The 18,337-nt window shown below is 40.2% G+C and overlaps 1 protein-coding gene across 1 annotated transcript; it reads right to left on the bottom strand.

The window, feature by feature from the left end:
* Window positions 1-985: 985 nt before the first annotated feature.
* T265_05750 (hypothetical protein) lies at window positions 986-16,013 on the bottom strand (the record flags this gene model as incomplete). The annotated part of the gene is made up of 5 exons (XM_009170830.1): window positions 986-1,503; window positions 3,874-4,090; window positions 8,365-8,793; window positions 9,383-9,483; window positions 15,248-16,013. 5 exons carry the CDS (start codon window positions 16,011-16,013, stop codon window positions 1,292-1,294), a joined length of 1,725 nt encoding a protein of 574 aa, XP_009169094.1.
* Between the last annotated feature and the right edge of the window lie 2,324 nt (window positions 16,014-18,337).

The following is an 18,337-nucleotide window of genomic DNA, read 5'->3' as shown; positions in this document are numbered from 1 at the left end:
CGAAATAAGCATTTCCGAATTTTTCCACCCAGGCAAAAATGATTTTGAAAATTAGGCTTATTGACTGGCTTGAAAGGCAAGGACATTCAAGTTGGATCACTGTTAAAATTGCTGGACAAATCCTAACCAAATTCCACAATTTTTCTGTCTTATGAATATATTTATCTCAGCATATACCAAAGGTCACTTTAAGGGAGGTGGGGAGACAGATCTCACAGTGTTAAAACTCCATAGCAGAAATTTCCTACAAAGCGGAGCGATTATTTTTTGACTAATAAGCTTTTAGAGGCTTGTAGCTTGTAGTTTAGACTACGTTTAGTTTTTCGTCTTAAGAAAGATCATTCGATGACTGAAAGTGCTTTCACACCCTATTAAGGTAAAAATGGAACCTGAGAATCCCATTTACTATTGGAGTAATTGTTTTCCTTGGGCACTCTTGGGTCACCACTACACAGCACCGCAGCACAGAGGCCCAGAAACAAAAATCAACCGAAACCACGTCTCCCATGCTGGGCGCGGTTAGCTGTTATTTTACGCTACTGAAAAAAATGTAGTAGTTGAGATAGAGCAGAATGGTCAACCTTTCGGTGATATCCGAACTTCGGAGTCGGACCGGTGTGACATCCGGTTAATGTAATCCCACTCATTCGATTTGGCTGTTCTGGACTGGCTAAACAGCCCCGAAACACAGTTTTCTCAAGCCTTTGACGCACAATTTACCACGGAAAACAAGCAAATGTGATTCAAATATGAACATTTATAATCCGAACTTTTCACAAGTCCAATTACAACGTCGAAAGTGAAAAAATAAACACAGTCACTTGGTGATGAAATAACTTATAGCATTTTCGCCACTCGAACAACGGCTTAAATCACCACTCGTTGAATGATGTAGGTATAACCATCATGAACGATGTCCACACGAAACTAGATGAGTTTCCGTTCCACAATTGATGAACATTTAGCAAGAACACCGGAGACATGGACTTGGGCTATTTACCTACTGGTACGTGAAAGGAATGTTTTCGAAGTGCAAACGGCACCGAAAATTATCACGAACGCAATGAAAACATGGTCAACAGATTGGGTAGGGGCAATTTTGATGTTGAAGATGACAAAGTTGAACTTTATGTCCTTTATGGTTTTTCAGACAATATGAAATGAGTGATACTGGAAAATCCTGAATCTGTATGATAACCACTGTGTTTTCGCGCCACCAAAATGACATTTTTATGAGGAAATTGGAATAGTACAAGAATGCCAGTGCAGCTATCACCGGAATGACCACTTTTCAGCTACATCCACATCCCAGCACTATTAGGTTATGTAGCACATGCATTCGAATATCATTCTCGCCTGCCATGTATAAAATTGAAAAGCTGTTTCTCCTCGTGGGATAACAACAAGATTGTAGTTCATCGCGTCTCACTCCCGGAAATCTGGTGGAATTTTTCTGATGCAGCAGGTTGAGTATATCATAATGAGAGCTGCGAGATCCTGTAGCTGAAATCGAAGCAGATGGACATGGGTGGTTGAATAAAACGCACGGAAAAACGGAAATATTGTCATATGAAACGATACTTCGTTTACCTCACTTTTAACCTACCAAGGAAGCTAGACGACGGTTATCCAAACAGATACCAAAGAGTTATCAGATCAAGGCCTCTAGACCTGCGAAATTTTGTTAACGTAAGTAGAATTTGGGAGACCCGGTTTGTTTCAGACGACACCATTCACCGAAGGAAAAAAATTGGGATGCAAGCGGAAGCAAGTTGCATTTTTCTACGGTATTCTAGAGTGTACCTGACCATTAGACATACGTAACAATTCTGGTGACGGTTGTGCACCTTTTCTTGCTACCAGGTGATAAATAACGAACCATATGTCCTTAATGGAGACGATCATCTCTCGGAATATTATCATATGGGCAAGGATTCAAGATTTGGTCATCTGAAATGTGTGGAGAGTGTTTTACTTTTAGCTGGGTTATCACGACTAAACAGGTAAGCATCGTCAATAGTGCAATGTATTTGGCTGTGACCTATTCAGATATATACAGCGTTATTCAATGTTTCGAAGCAGAGCCTCCAAGGAGTATCATTTTGCTGTGGGGCTCTCATAGACTTTTCTGTCCCTATTTGCTTAGGCCATGTGCTGTCTGCAGACCTATCTCCGTCGACTCAAGTTGTTGTCTGAATAATTTCGGAGCACGGGCGGCCCTGAATATGATGGTATATGAGTCGGTGGTATACCTGTCAGAGCCACTGAACCCGACGTCGCTGTTCAGTTAAGTGGTGCCAGAAAATTGATTATGAAGCTTTTTCTCTCATGTGTGTTCACGAGGGTGTGTTCTGGAACTATTATCCAAACAAGCAATCTCCAAACCCATCATTTTATTAGTACCTGAAACGCGTATTCATCATGCATCGAAACGTATAGTGAAACGGAACGGATGGTGGAATTAATTTACTTCAAATTTATTTTTTCCTCTGTGACGGGAACAGCATTGAACGTGGGATAGCTCTGCGGGTTATATTCCAGAAAATAGTTACCGATTCTCTGACCTGGCTCATCTGAAGCAGTAAAATTCGTTGATAAACCACTTTAATGATGTGTGCTGTCTCATTGCTGGATGCAGTTGGCGAGTATGTTCAAGCCTGGGTGGTTCATAACTAGACTCAAAATGGCACCCAGAAGTTCCATTGGTTTTACTGGGAATGAACTTGACTGACAAATGAGACGTTCCAAGCAAAGACCTAGGTTTATGTACTTAGTTATTTACGAAAGCCAAGTGAAAACAGAGACAGCAAGTTTATGTTTTTCAACGAACAGAAGTAATCACGCGGGAAATTTTCGTGTTGTTATTCCAGTTTCGCGAGATGCATTACAGTTCCTGATGGAATAGGGGTACACCATTGTGCCATTGTATTCGGATTTCTTCTTTTGTCCGGTCAAAATGAACCTAAATGCTCGATGGCACTCTAGGATGGAGATTACACGATTGTTATGGTCATCGATATTGCCTAACTGCCTGGTTTTCGCTGACTAGCCTGAGGTAAATTCTAAGTTCAACCCACAGACGCTACTTCCATACGGCAGTTAGGATGTTTCCGGTTTGGCTGTAAGCTAATGATGGACCAATCGGCATGAGAAAAACTCGAATAAGACTTTCAAATTTATGTCAGGACCTGCAGAATCTTTTGAGCCATATCACACAATGATTCCGTTTTCACGGTAGTCGTGAACACACATTTCCTAGACGACAGTACCATGGACTAAGCCATACGTAAATGTTTGAAGCTGACGCTTCTTGTTGGCTGACAGTCAAAACTTAATCTGCTGCACTGTTACAGGCTATTGAACAGCCAGTGTCACCACTCATTCCTATTAAAGCCTAGGATGCCTTTGCGCTGGGCTCGGTTGAAATCATCTGTACTGTGGTATTCTCTTATGATACTGCCGGCCGAACAGGTAACTAGATGATCCAGCTGTACCGATTACGGCTAATCATGATAATGCAGGTCATTTGGAGTCCCTTTAGATGCTTATCTCGATTCGAAAGTTAGCACGGACATCCCTGGTTACCCGGGAACACTTGTTTTGGCCAGCCAAACGGTCCGATGCTAAAGTCCCCATCTCTAGCGATTGAGAAATGACGTATTTATTAACGAGTGATATCCTGGGTACCTTATATTTTTGTGGAATGTTTTGCAGTTCACAACATATCGTTCGGATTTTTACCGGAAATAAAGTATCAGATATTAGGGTTTCTTTGGTAAGTCATTCCATGTCGCACGAGGTCTTATATATGTTGATCGGTAAAATGAGTAATTGGCAATATACCTAGTGTGCCCTGTTGCACATCTGACTTACCTTGGCAAGAGCCACGGCAATAGTTTGGTTCGACCTGTTTCGGAAAAACGATCCATTTGTTCCATCCAATTTCGGAAAATTTGATTGACAAAGGCTGCGTGCAGCATGTGAACTGGTGTCCAACATCCTGGCACATATTACTCAAACCTTCTTCGCTCCCTCCTGCTGCACGTTTGGTCCTCTTGAGTCCTGCGCGATACCGAATATCCATTACTACCTGGATGGAATGAATCGAAGGTAGAGATGATCTAGTTAGGGATGGGGGCCAAACAGACGCCTTCAGTGTATCAGCACATGTACATTTCAGTTATTGACATAAACCTCCCCGCAAAGAATTGGCCCGTGGGACTCATTGTAGTAAAAAGGAGTTTCCGCTTCTCCAAATCATTAATTCGATATGTACAGTAATCCCATTTTCATTCATTTTGTGAGTAAAAGCATCTCTAAGACCAAGCATAATAAAGCAAACCGTAACTAAAGGAATTCTTTGAGATAAAGTTCGGTGAAAAATTTATGCTAAAAGTGGTGTCCGTTCAGAGACATATAAACAACTAAGGGACATCTCAATATGGAGAGCGCAACAATTTCTTTTTGGCTTTTGGCTTGAAATTCAACTGTGTCTAAGTGCAACCTTCTTTGAAATCCAAAAAGTCGCTCAAAACTGGAATGCCTTGCGATTATCTGGCGCTACTCGGAAGATACTTGTTGATAGCATATGCCCACACTGAATGTATTAACCAACTTGATTACTCGATAAATTCAGTGGCTTTGATTAACATTTTCACAACCTACCGTAGTTACGGTATAAATCACAGCAAATTTCGAGCAACTCCAAGAGTATAAAGGTCATAAAAGATTTCAACCAATTTACAACAGAATTATCCAAACACCGTTCACCAAGGTGGAAAGGTACAGTAGGTTGTTCTCACTTTCGTCTCTCTTTGGATGTTACCCCTGGCGGTTGCTCAGCCAAAAGGAGCAAAAAATATTGAATTTTTTTCAGAAGCCCTGGTTTTTCTCGCCCCAGCCGTCATTGACAAATTGTGTTGCATTTTCGGTGATCGTAATGCTAATGATGATTTAGTCCTGCTACAAAACACTTGCGTTTTTTAGTTTTCTGTTCAGCTATACAGATATATTTGCCGTTTACTTTAAGTTGTTCGGTTGTCCACAAGTCTTCCATTACCACACTGCTCACACCAAACCAATTCGTCATCGAAATTCAACCCGCTAAACTGGTAAATACGCTGACCAGTTCCTAAATATTCCACCATTTAAGTTTCACCTTGGGAGGTGGCTGATGAGAGGATATTAATTCCCACCACAGATTTACGTTGTTCACCATTTATTTCCACGTCATCTCAAAATATCCGATAATACCTGTGAACAGACAGTGCACCGAAAATTCTTCCATCTCCAAGAAACGTCAGGATAATTTTGGACATCACCTGCTTGTTTATGGACTTCACTAGCGATATGCGGTTCAATAAGTTCGTTTGGTGCCGCAACGCCCTTTCGTTAACAACAACCCTCAAATGATCGATCACATCAGCGGAAAACGCACGACGGCATATTTGTGATTGATTACCAGTGCAGTCTGATAAATTCCAAGATTTTCTATGTGCAAATAAGAAGCGCTGTCCTACTCATCTAACAAAGACTAATAACTTGAGGCGGAATGACAGTCTTCAGTTGGAACAAGATTCTGATGAGGAGATATCTCTTACTGACCATGTGAGCTACTGTTGATAAAAAAGCCATATTGTCAATGATGAAAACTGATTGTAAAATGAGAAGGCTGTGAAACTGCAGTCTGAATTCCTTCTCAAGTGTGAAGCCACTCAGTATTGTGAAACGCTGAACACCAGTTTAGTATAATTTGAAGAACTTCAGAAGTGTGAATCTCACGGATCTCTAGGATGATTCGGACGAACAACATTCCGGCCACTAGTTGGAGGCCACATCGATTGGATTATTAGCAGTGTAGTTAGTTTGCACTTGAATAAGACACAGTGGTACTCAAATTTCAGCGAAGCATCACGTAGTTGTCACTTAGTCGCAAGGACATTAGTTCCTTGGTGGACAACGTCTCGAGTGGAAGAGCCGTGATAATCGCAGAACGTTTCTTGCCCTAGGTCACATGAGAAAATCAGCAAATGATTACGTATCAGATGTCAAAGAATTTGTAAACACAGTGCTCTGTGTAAATGCACACTGAGGGAGATTGCAAGAAGTTCACGAGAGGAGTACTACCGATGACTACCACAATAGATCGCACAGTTGTGAAGGGGAATAAAATAAATGGTTTCCTAATTCTCATGAAAAGCGGAAGAGAAAACATCAAACTTTAATGGAGTTTTTCATGGCGTATTTCAATTAGCTTGTTGTGTTTCGTTCAATACTAAAATGCTCAGTGGATTACAGCTTAAATGCGGTCATTGTGCATGCTGTCAACTGAGTCTGAAGATTTTTAAAATGGTTTTCCAGCACTTGATATCGGCGCACTTTGTGTGAACTACCCCTCCGAAGGACAAAACGAAGTAATTACTTATTGCATTCTGTCGTGGAAATCGAGGGGGTCTGATCAGGCAAATTCCGTAGTTGTCTAGAAACTAATTCTGCTTGTATTTGCTTGGTACTAATGGGCAAAAGATTTCAGGGCCTGAATTTTAGGCCACTAATCTTTAAAGAGGGGTATTAGGACAGTCGATACAGTATATTAGACTTTAGTAAGCTTGGAGAGTTAATTTAAACAGGCATCAAATTCACACCGAATTCCAAGCAATGGGAATGGAGTGGACGTTATGTTCACTTAGCCCGCTGACAGAGATCTCAGTTTGGGCTGCTGCAAATGCTTCAAAACATGCCTATGTAAATGGCACCGAGACTTCATCAGCGAGGATTAGATGAAAACCTGAACGATCCGCTTAGCCATATGTTTGTCAGAATGAACACCTGGGTGAACCTAATAATTGAGGTGAATAAAAACAGGACAACAAAACTTCCTTCAGGTTATTTTTATTTCGTTAGATACCATTATTTTATTGGGTGTTAAGGATGAACACTCGTGAAAGACCAGGTTGTAATGCCTGAGTGCAGCTCTCCACTGTAAAAAGCCTGACTGACAATTTTAAATCTGACAAGTACACCGGCCTACAGGTTGATATCAATACTTTGAGGCGGTCACTGATTTTTCGTGAAAATGCTGATATGTCGTCTTTGTGTCCATAGTCATATTGCTTATTCAACTGAGCATTTTGAAACTAGATAGCTACAGCTATATGCTGCTTCTTTCTAAGCAGCGAATCCCACTGCATAAGGCATTGCGGCACGGGTGACATTGGTAAAACACGTAGGAGTCTAAAACTACAGCAGGAACTTACCTGGCTCAGAAAATAACGTTTAAAAAACCGGGCTACCTTGTGGCAGGAAGACACCACAGTTATCTAGAGACAAATATCTGAACGCCACAGCATTTCTTTCTTCGCCACCGAGGTAAAAGTGTTCACAGGTTTGCCGGGGACATTGTAGTAGATCAACCAAAGCCTCCCCTATGTATGCAGAATTGATCTGCTGTGACCCAATAGGTCATATTGTCTGTCCGCTTGGCTGAGCCCTTCAACCCTCACTTATGTGATGAACGTTGTTTTGACAGCTATAAAACTCGTCGTTCCGGTTGCTGGTACTGATGGATTCTCACTGTATTGAACAAATTATTGTTCATCAATTTCTTGGTACCAAAGAATATGACAATTCACTGGTACCTGTAAATACGTCGGTAAATATCGGTACATCACTGTGGGTCAGTTTCACTCGGTCCTGTTTAAAATACTTTTAATTCATATATTTTTGCCCTCTCTTATTTTAAGAATGAAAACTCTAAAGGTGGTAAAAGCAGGTTTTCTTCTTTCTTCATGTTAATCGTACGGTCGGTTCATGCAGCAACATGCACCGTGCGATGTTTTTCACGTGAATCCAGTTTGATTTCTGTCGAAATTTTCTTTCTAGGTTAGGTGGGAACCAAGTAATGGGACAAAACAGCATGTTCACCACGTGAACTTGCAGTTCAAGGATTCGGGTTCTAGATATGTACACACTCAAATATATACATATACATATACTGTAGGAAGCCAGGCAAGAAATACCCGAGGTATAAAAATCACACCATGAAATAGTCTTCAGAATCGCGCAGCATTCTGCCATTGTGCCAGGTTACATGAAAACTCGTTGAAGAGCTGATACAAAATAAGAGAGTCAGCTTTACGCGCCATTGTTGAGAAGTGGTAGGTGAGGTGCACTGAAACGTGCCAAAATGTGATTAACACAGCGCCTGATAAACAGACAGACATGCAGCGGTTCATGGCGCATAGCTGATTAATATGTCAAATTCCAAGAGCTTTTTAAAGGTAGAGGACCGTGGACTGCTTGCCGTCTGTTTACTGTGAACAAGAAAATCTCAAGAAAATTTGTTCAACGACAGTAAACACTCACCTTTCGTGGATCAATTGGGATTTGACTGCCAGCACATGTTGGACATATCAAAAGCAGGTGTTTGACAAATGGTCTGTGATTTATCTTCTCTCGACCATTTAGGACCATTCGGTTGCGGTGTTTGATCCACTGAACCAATCTGGATGTAATGTTAAACGTCACAGAGGTGACCTTATCGGATTCATCCAGGTATACGAGAGCAGACGCCACCTTTTGTCCAACAACGGAGATATCCTCAAAGGGTGTTACCCCACGTTCATCAGGGTAGGCGTCCTCCGAAAGCTGTGCACCAGAGCCGGATAAAAATACATGCGTTTCGTCCCAGGGATCATATGACTGAGTTTTTGGATGTCTCGTATGACTTCCGGGCCAAGGTCGGACTATCTCCCAAAGACTGATTTCCGAACCATAAGGTAGTTCTCTGAAGGCCTGAAAAATATCCAGAATGATTAATCAAATTGACCGTTCCAGTTTAGAGACATGAACTGTTGTAGCCAACAATTTGACATTTACATTGAAGCCCATATTAAAGACAGTATAATAATAACGAAACAGAATTGTAGGCCTTTCAAAGCCAGTTCCGCAACCTGTTCCTCTGATCCTAGAAACTTGGTCCCTGTTTTCTGGACTCTAAACAAGTACTCAAAGTCTGTGACTCTTTCCTGGCAACACATGGCATAAAGAATGAATTACTTAGGCATTGTAGGGGTTTATCTCCAGATATGTGACATTCGGGATCAACCTACTGACAACCAGAGCATTACCGGCGCAAATCAAATGCATCTGAAGCATATGACTTCACTGGTGAGCCGTAGTCCTACTTGAGCGCGATGTGTATAAGAAAGAGCTGTCAAACAAAATCGAAAATAAGCTTTTTCCACTTGATTTTCAGCAAAAATTCCCCTAATTATCTGTTAAACAACGAGTAGCGGAATTGTCACAATAAATTTATAAGCTCCAATATAGTCTCAAATATTATGAGAAATAACAAAAATTATCAGATCACGCTGAATCATACCTCCGCATGTATGCGCGCCCGGAGAATGTGTCGATCATCGATGTAGTCTACAAGCTTCACAGTGAAAGCTAGAGACGGAATTTTTCTGAGCTGAATAGGATCTGAAAGAGTAAACGATAAAACAAACTTATTTATAGCATGGTGTGGGTATAGTATAGTTGAATTATGACCTTGTACGTTCTGATGTCTCCCTTCACAGGGAAAGACATCAAGATTAGATGATTTTTGTTTCCACAAGCATATTTGAACGCGAGCATAATTTCAAGTGAAATCATCACTGTTCAAAAGCTTGTAACTATCTCTACGTGGACAGGTATTTCTATAGGCTAATAAGATCGTTGTATCTTAGAGCGAAGGGATGCTTTTAATCTGTATGATGTATTTGAATTCGGTTGGCTGCAGGTGAGTAGCAACAGTGTGTCTGCTAGCATAACACACCTGGTGATTAAGTCAGCAAACCGTCAACTAGTGTAAATGCGAATGCGAATTGAAGGCGTACACCTTAGTCTTCGACGCTACACATAACTGGTTTAAAGGTTCATACCAACCTACATCGTAGGGAAGCTTCAACACGCTCAACGAAACTTGTACTTGTATGATCCCTGAAGGATAACAAAATCTCCGCTTATTGCTAACTCGTAATGATCAGTCACCATACAGACAAACTAACCTGTGAATTTGCATAAGGCGTGGTTTGCGCTGTTCAGGAAAGGGTGTTCAATAAATTGAGCCTTTACCCATGGGAGTACTGGCACCACACCCCACGTCGAATAAACTAACCTGTGAAATCGCACAAGGCGTGGTTTACGCTGTTGGGGAAAGGTGTTCAATAAATTGAGCCTTTACCCAGGGGAGTACTGGCACCACACCCCACGTCGAATAGTGGTGGATCGTTTCACTAGTTCCTTCCAAGACAGGCTTAAAACGCGTATGACAGCATAGTGATCCGTAGACCAAATATGATGTGCCTTCACAATGGTTTCAAGTATTATTGACAGCTTTCAGGTATCAAGCGTAATCTATATATCTTTGAGGGATGGTATCTCAAAAATGTGAAAATTGTAAAAATAATTTGGTGTTATTGGGCATACAGTAGATGGTAGATAAGAACAACCTGAATAGTAACAGTGTGCTTGCGAAAATTGCTTGATCGTCAGCAAAGAAGTGAAAGATGCAAATTCACCCTTACGCCATTGTGCTTAATAAATGTTTGAGCGCTAGAAAGCACAGTTAATTGTTATCGGCGATACGGGGATTAATTCGGATGTTGAATTTGATAACTTTTGTAAAGCGGGACTTGTAGGATCCTGAGCCTGGGGTAAGGAAATTATTTTACAAACTCATGCTTCTATCTCAAGCCAAAACTTTTCCACAGAACTCTAAAATTACATAAACGCATGTCTACCAGTGATCCAATAGCATGCTATGATGTCTTGTGGCACTTTGAATGTTTTCACGGGACTTTGAAGTATATCTAAAGTAACTTTTAATACTGAGTTGTTCTACTGTGTGGAAGAAATAGAGATAAGTTTGAATTTGGGGGTCACGGAAATTGTGGCATCAACATTAGCACTATTTCACTAAGTTTCTCTGAACTCCTTTTGACTATTCCCAACTTATGTATGTAATTCATACAAGAATTCAGATGTATTTATACACACAGCCTTAGTTTTAGTCGCCTTTCATTCACCAAGCCTACACAGCAAATTTACCTGGACTTACCAAAACATCCACACGAGTAAATTTGACAGACTAGTGAAAAATTTTGTGATATTACCAGTATATCATATACATTTCATATAATTTTTAATAAATGATAAAAGGATGAGTAGAAGTCTTCAGTAGATGAATGGCCAATTTGATGCACAGATCAGGTTATTTAGCCAAAGACTGCGCAATGGTTGTTGTTATAGGAAATTCAGGAACTGCTATTAATGCGTGAATATATTACTCATTACCATCGTAAACAGCTGGATAATTGGACGTGCTCAATCACCTTATCGAGAAGCAAACTGCCAAGAATGCTTTGATAGTTTATGGAGGACAAAAATCAAGTAAAATTTGGACATAAAATTCGAATGAACTATTATTAATATTATTTTTATTATTATTGGAATTACGTGGTCTGACATTTCCGAGCCATGAAAAGGGATTTCGTGGACGTTTTCAGACTCACAAAGAGTATGTCTGTCTAAGTATTTCCAAAAATATCTTCATTTCTACCAGCGTTTGTTTTACTGGTTGGGCGAAATCCTGATAATGAAAAAAGAGTATGTTGTCTAAGTATTTCCAAAAATATCTTCATTTCTACCAGCGTTTGTTTTACTGGTTGGGCGAAATCCTGATAATGAAAACTTAATCAAAACTGGAAGCCCCAAAATGTCTAAGGTAACTAGTTAAAAATGACTGGTTTTTTATTTAAAAAAGGCAAATGTTTACCTACCAGTGGAGTAGTTTTGTGGTTTTCAAATCCGGTGTTACGGTGGCCTTTCCAGACTATCTTGCCCCGAAGAAATTTTAAACTCCACTTCGGCGGAGCTACAAGCCAGTGAGTGTATTTTGCTTAATCGCAAATAAATCCTGGTTTAACAATTTTACAAAATGGTTAATTATTTGGCTTCGGACTTCCAACTGTGCCGCCTCCCCACATACATTTTCACACATTTGTCAGTGTTTTTCAACTAATGCTCATTCGAAACTCCTATAGTTCTTCATAACCGCAAACTAACCCGAAAATATTGTTTACTCAACTTGGTTAAGAAGTCTTTTATCGTACTTCTAGAACTATATCTGCATTTGAAATCTGCCAAATGATGTGTTGTCGTATTGGATAATGCCAGTAAAATGACTTAAGATGATGCTATTCACCGGATTTCGTCCCGATAAAATAGTGGAGCAGATCTTGGTGTATCCGAGTGAATGACATGCGAGGCATTTTAGGTCTGAATTTTTCTCCACATGAAATAGGTGTCATACAAATGCAAAAAATTCGGGCAATCCAGCTGACTGAAACTAAACATGCAACCATTCGTGTTGGGATTTTTGATAACACTTTGCTCATCGACCCAATCCTCTTAAATAATTTTGACCTACGATTGTTGAGGGTAATTACCGCATTACACCAACTCCAGAAACTCGACCGAAAAAAGACGATTTTCAATTTTTACGTTAAGACATCACAAACTTCCATTGCTAGTCTATTAGATTGCTAGTTGTGGACTCGTAGGTATGTGCACACTGAATTACTTTCGCTAGTTCGACTCTCGGCTCCCTTTATCCAAACGGTCAGATGTCTAATCTACTGGTCTGGAGGTCTTGGGTTGGAGATTCCCCGGGGTTTCGCAAGATATGCAATTTTGATGGTTCTCAGTAAAGTTGAAATACTTGAACGGTGATTCTCGGCTTTTTAGCCTGGACCGGCTCCAATTACAGGACAGAATATTCATTAAAACCATTATATATAGTGTTCCTACGGAGAGCACGCACGCTCCGAAGAGGCAAAAAATCTTGCTCCACTGGAAGAACTCTATCCTAAGAGGCACTCTTTCATGTACTGACTTGCACTCTCTCGGAGAGCTGGAGTAAACATTTAAAAATACGAGAGCTAATACACTGAGCTGTTGTTACACTACTTTGTCAGGAATAACACTGTTCTGCCACCACCCCCTTGTGGGAAAACACTGTATGCAAATTACCGTAGGTATATAATAAGTCTAGAGGTCTTGTAACGTAGCATGGAGTTCATTGTTGAATCTGTAACTCATCATTCACCGCTTTATAATATAATTTCAAATGTTAAAATAAAACAGATTACTGTCTCATTACATGTTATTGTATTTTAACAACTATTTTGGCATGCAAGTGAGCAAACGTTTTGGAAACTGGACACTTTCAATCGATATTTCGGCTAATACGCGTTTTTATGGCTTGGAAACTTCGGTTTATTGTCATGGATGGAACTACCAAGCTGGACTCTTCTGCATAAAAGTCAATCGGCTGAAGGATGTTTTCAGATGTATTGTGATCGTGACAGTCAATTAAAAGGAACCAATGGTTGTAGTAAGTTTACAAAGGAAGTCGAGTTCTGCCGAACAAAAACACCTTCTAAGCCTTCGTTAAAATCCCGCTTAATTATGTCCTACTTGCTGCCACGAGGCTTTCTTGACAGGATGGTCTATTCTCACGGGTGTGCGGTTGTTCTCTTCCAGAATATTATATATTGCATGGTTTTCCAATTTCCGAAGTGTATATTTTTTTCATTGTATTCAAAGCGGAAAACGACTGTTTCATCCCTTTTGGACATGCCCTCGTCGCGAAATCACTAGTTGAGACTACGCAAAGAAGTCTGCGGTAGTATGAAACCAACGGATGATCAAAGATAACAAACGCAGTAAAGCGACTTGGTACAGAAATGTAGTTTTAGTGTCTCATGCTAGCTCATTTCTTGTGAAACTCAAGAAGATTTATCTATCCTTGTTTGGCCTGTGTAGGAACAGGCATGTTAGGTTAAAATTTGTCTACCTGTTCTTGTAATAAATACCATGGCACTGCCATATTTTATTTGCTGACACAAAATTTAGGTTGCTTTTGAGTAGTCTGACCATCCTTTTGTTATCGAAAATCCATATCAGTGATGGAAACAGAAGAGCCTCTTGATAAATGGGCGGTGGCCAACTGTGCCCGTTTTCCATTGAAAGGTAAATTAACTCCGAAAGGAATATGCAAGACTGTTCAAATGGACCAGAATTTGGTGCATTCGTTTCGGTTAAATGCCTCAGAATCACACACCCTGTTATTTTACATTTTAAGTCCACGACAGTGGGACAGGAAATAGTAAGTAGATGGGTGGGTGATAAGAGGATATACTACTATCTTGTCAAACAACATTCCTCTGCGATTTCCAAGACCTACAGCACGGAATCGTATAAGTTAACAATGCAACTGATGGTTAATTGCATACACTTAGTCAGAGGAAAAGATGCGGGTGATTAGAAATAGAAAAAGTTATGTGTAAAATATTTGGAACACAATAAAGTCATCATAAATGATAACAGCACCACAGGAGAACACGAATACTTAGTTGCCTTGGAAGCAAACATCGAAGGTGGAAATATAAAAATAGCTAAACGCTTCGTGGAATCATGTACCATGTCGAAGGTTCAGCAGTGAAGGTTGTCCTTTTACTTGATTCTGAAAGCCACTTTTATATGCGACGAAAAGATGCGACTTACACTCATCTGGCTGATCAATGACTCGAGATCAGGAAGCAGATGTGGAAAAGGAATTTTCGTCCTAGTATGGTGTGGCGTAGAGTCAACTACAGGCAGTTCCATTTTGTGGGCTAAAAATGCTCTCAAGTGTTAACTCTATTGTAGCCAAAAAGGTGTAACTCGCTTCTTCGCATTTACAGGAGAGGGACTTTGAGCTCATATCGCTTCTTACCTATTTAATGGGGAAGAACCTCGAACTTTAGTAATTCATCACAATGGGAATTCAAACTTGCCATTGTTTCCTAAACGTCAGTGCTTAGGATTTGTTATCATTGCAATAAATTCTGAATGTATAAATAATTGGAAAACAGCTACACTAGGATCTTCCAGCCTATTACGCTATTTCAATCAATATGCACAAATCAAATAACCATTCTATAAGCAACAATGTTTTTGTTTGCCGTGTCGCGGCTCTGCACCTATGTTTGGACACTGTTGTACGCAAGCTTCTTTGTGGCCTCAATTGTTAGAAAATACTACCCACGCAGCATAATGAGCCCAAAGTACCCAATCTTTTGTTTCCAGTTCAACAAGGGCTACATTAGCATGTTATATGAAGAAATGTAGGAAGAATGTAGCCAACAACACTACTTACGAGGTTGTAGCAGAACTAGGACCTCTTTTTCTTCGTTCTGCTCAACTGGATCTTCCAAAATGTGATTGTGGCCTTCAATTGTATGTTGTAGCTGTCGCTGCAAAAACCGCGGGATAGAGGACCAAGATGAGTTGGTCACCTTGGGGGGCTCCTTTAAGTTTAGTTGCTTCAGCATTCGTTGTTGGAAGAGTGCTATGATCTTTTCATCTTCGTGAGCGTATTTTTCGTCCGAAATTGTGTTATCCGCCACAACAGAATTGCCACATTGTTCTCCCGGAAGCCCCCAGATTGAGCTGGGGCACGGTTGGTGAGGCGATGATTCTGCCTCCGACAAGATGCGCCCTTTCGTCATTTTCATTTCTGATTCATTTGGAGTTTCTTCGACGTCTGATGTGCTGTTTATTTCAGATTCCCAAGGTGTAAATAATCCACGGTGCAAGGCATTGTTTCGCTCTTGGAATGTTATCTGTTTGTTAGTTGGTGCTTGAAAGTAATATGGGGCTGGTCCAGAAAATCTAGGTCTTACAATAAGCGCAGACGTCATAGTGATGGTAGAATAGTTTCTCAGACATCGCAACTCTGTTTGAATGAAGGCATTTACCACAAGCGAAAGTAGTGTTTTTATCAGAAATGTTCTCATCCAACTTGCAATCCCAAAGGAAAGTCGTGAGTAATGTCCACGTTTGTCAGTCCAAAACGCAGATGCTGATGCTGATGTTGGCTTTATAGTAAGAGTAGTTTGTGCTGGACATAGGGTAACGCACATTTCAGAAGTTCATGTGAGTTATATCCTAAATAACAGAGTGGACACCAACACACCCAATATTGTATTGTGGAACGATTCCAATTTGTCGCTAAAGGGAGTTATACTAGTCGAGTGACTTTGGGTCCATGCTTTATAGGTGTTTTTGAGTTTCATATGTAATGAGTATCATTGGACGAATGGCTATTTGAGTTTATGAACTGGGAGAAGGGATTCTGTTTGTGGGAAATGCATCATCCGTTGACTGGTCAAATGGGGATTGGATGGAAACGGACATCTGTGTTTATCTACGCGTGTACGTGTACGTTCGCACATACCGCCCCCCGCAGTAAGTTAGAGACACTGCTGATCTGGTGGTTAAAAAAATGACAATGTTCGTCCCCCGTAAGATGGTTTTTGGGCACAGCACAGTTCATAAAAATAGAATCGAGATATATATGCTGACCACAAAATTAAGCTAAACGCATCAAAATGGACTCCGAAACTTTAATGGAAAATCCAATTGGACAAGCCAAACGTTACCATACAGCCATGCAAATAGAAAAGCGACCTTCACCACAAATAGTTTTCAAACGACACCCCAGAAAAGATTGTGTTGGTTAACTGTGCGAGATACTCGGTAACTCAGTCACGTAAGTAAGAACAGGAACAAATAAGTAGGGTTTGTTCCAAATTGCACTAATTTAGGGTGATTTTCTTCTTGTCTTTTCACATCTTGGTGTTGCTTTTCTGCAGTTCTTAACCCCATATAATTATAGCAGGTCGAAATTGCGCAACTCGGCTGGCACGTGTTTGTTTATGATAAAATCGCACAAAGCCTCCAGCGCATAGTTTTTATGCCAGTTTCCTCCAACGGGTAACCATATTTTTATTGAACATGTGTTTTTATTTGGTATCTTTTTTTATTACCACTCTGTAAATATGACATTGTTAAATAGGCACTGCTATCACAAAAAATCCAGGCCAAAAAGGCAATTACCTGTAACACTCCAAACAATCTACAAGACGAAAGCCATAAATGCTGGTATTTACGCCAGTTACTTGAAAACAAATATCTTTCAGTAGACTCTTAGTGATATGTCGAACTTCGACAAGAATCTCGAGAAACAGGGAATCACCATCAAAGGCCTTTAGTGAAATCAGATATCGTTGCCAGATAGTAGTGTCCCTGAGTATGTTGAATGCAAATTTCACTGAAGAAGCAAGTTGGCCGTGACTAATCCCAACTGCTAAAATCCAGTCACATAACGACTTATTTAGGCCTCTTTGCTGTTGATATTTAAAACTGGCCTTAGCGCTGTGAAATGTGGTTCAATCTGGTCGACCTGATCAAGAAATTTATTTATGTTAATTTACCCAAATACAAACATCACATTTGTACAAAAGCTTATTAATTTAGAATGTGCCTTCAATTACAACCATAATTTAATAAACAGAGTGTTAAGGCAACAATCTTTTCACATTTTCCAGTATTTAGAACTTATTTTTGTAATTTCACTGCCAACTTAATTTAATCTCGCCAACAACATTGTGGCCATTAGATGCACAAGCAATTGAAATTTGAACAGGCATTTTTTTCAAAAATCCCGAGCGTTTTCATACGAATACGTTCCTAATGTCCATACATTGCTTTCCTGTAAAGTTGGGATCAGGTGTTTTTGCTGTGGGAGAGACGGAGCCTTGGTTCGACGGAAAATATTTGGGGCTTCCCAAACCATCCGTGTACGCAAAAAATGGCGTAAAATAACTCGTGTGAAAAGTTATAATCTCTGGTGAAGGTTCAACATTCTATCCCTTATGTTATAAGTGAGGCACGTAAAATATTTATTACCAGTCATATTTGCCTTATTTAGTGCGCAGAAAATGTACTCTGAGGATACGTCAACCAATGCTCCATAGGTGCGTGCAAACACCCTGGCACTATAAGCACTTACAGCACTCTTATAGAAGCATTCAAAGGAAACATCACAGCCTTAGAAAATAAATGACTAATAATATATAATCCACCTGATCATGTGAAAATTGTTGTGTTCAAGAAACAAGAGCATGTCATTCATAGAAACGTCTAGTGACACTCAACGTTCGGACGGTTTGCATTGTGCGTAAAAGGCTTTTGGCTGGGCTCAGACCATTCCCCAAGTGCTCGATTTAGAATCATGGTAAGGCACAGTGTACTCAATCAAGAGTTAGTGTGTGTGACTGAATAAATTTTGAAGAACGGTGATACAGCATTGTTGATTCAAAACGAAACGAAAGCAATGAATCTCAGAAACATCTTCAGAAGATGCTGACTTTTTCTGCTTTGAATGAACAAAGAAAAACGAGAA

Source organism: Opisthorchis viverrini (assembly GCF_000715545.1).
Source record: "Opisthorchis viverrini unplaced genomic scaffold opera_v5_106, whole genome shotgun sequence".
NCBI classification, from domain to species: Eukaryota; Metazoa; Platyhelminthes; class Trematoda; order Opisthorchiida; family Opisthorchiidae; genus Opisthorchis; species Opisthorchis viverrini.
The sequence above is the reverse complement of the archived record's forward strand: the minus strand, read 5'-3'. Positions and strand labels throughout refer to the sequence as shown.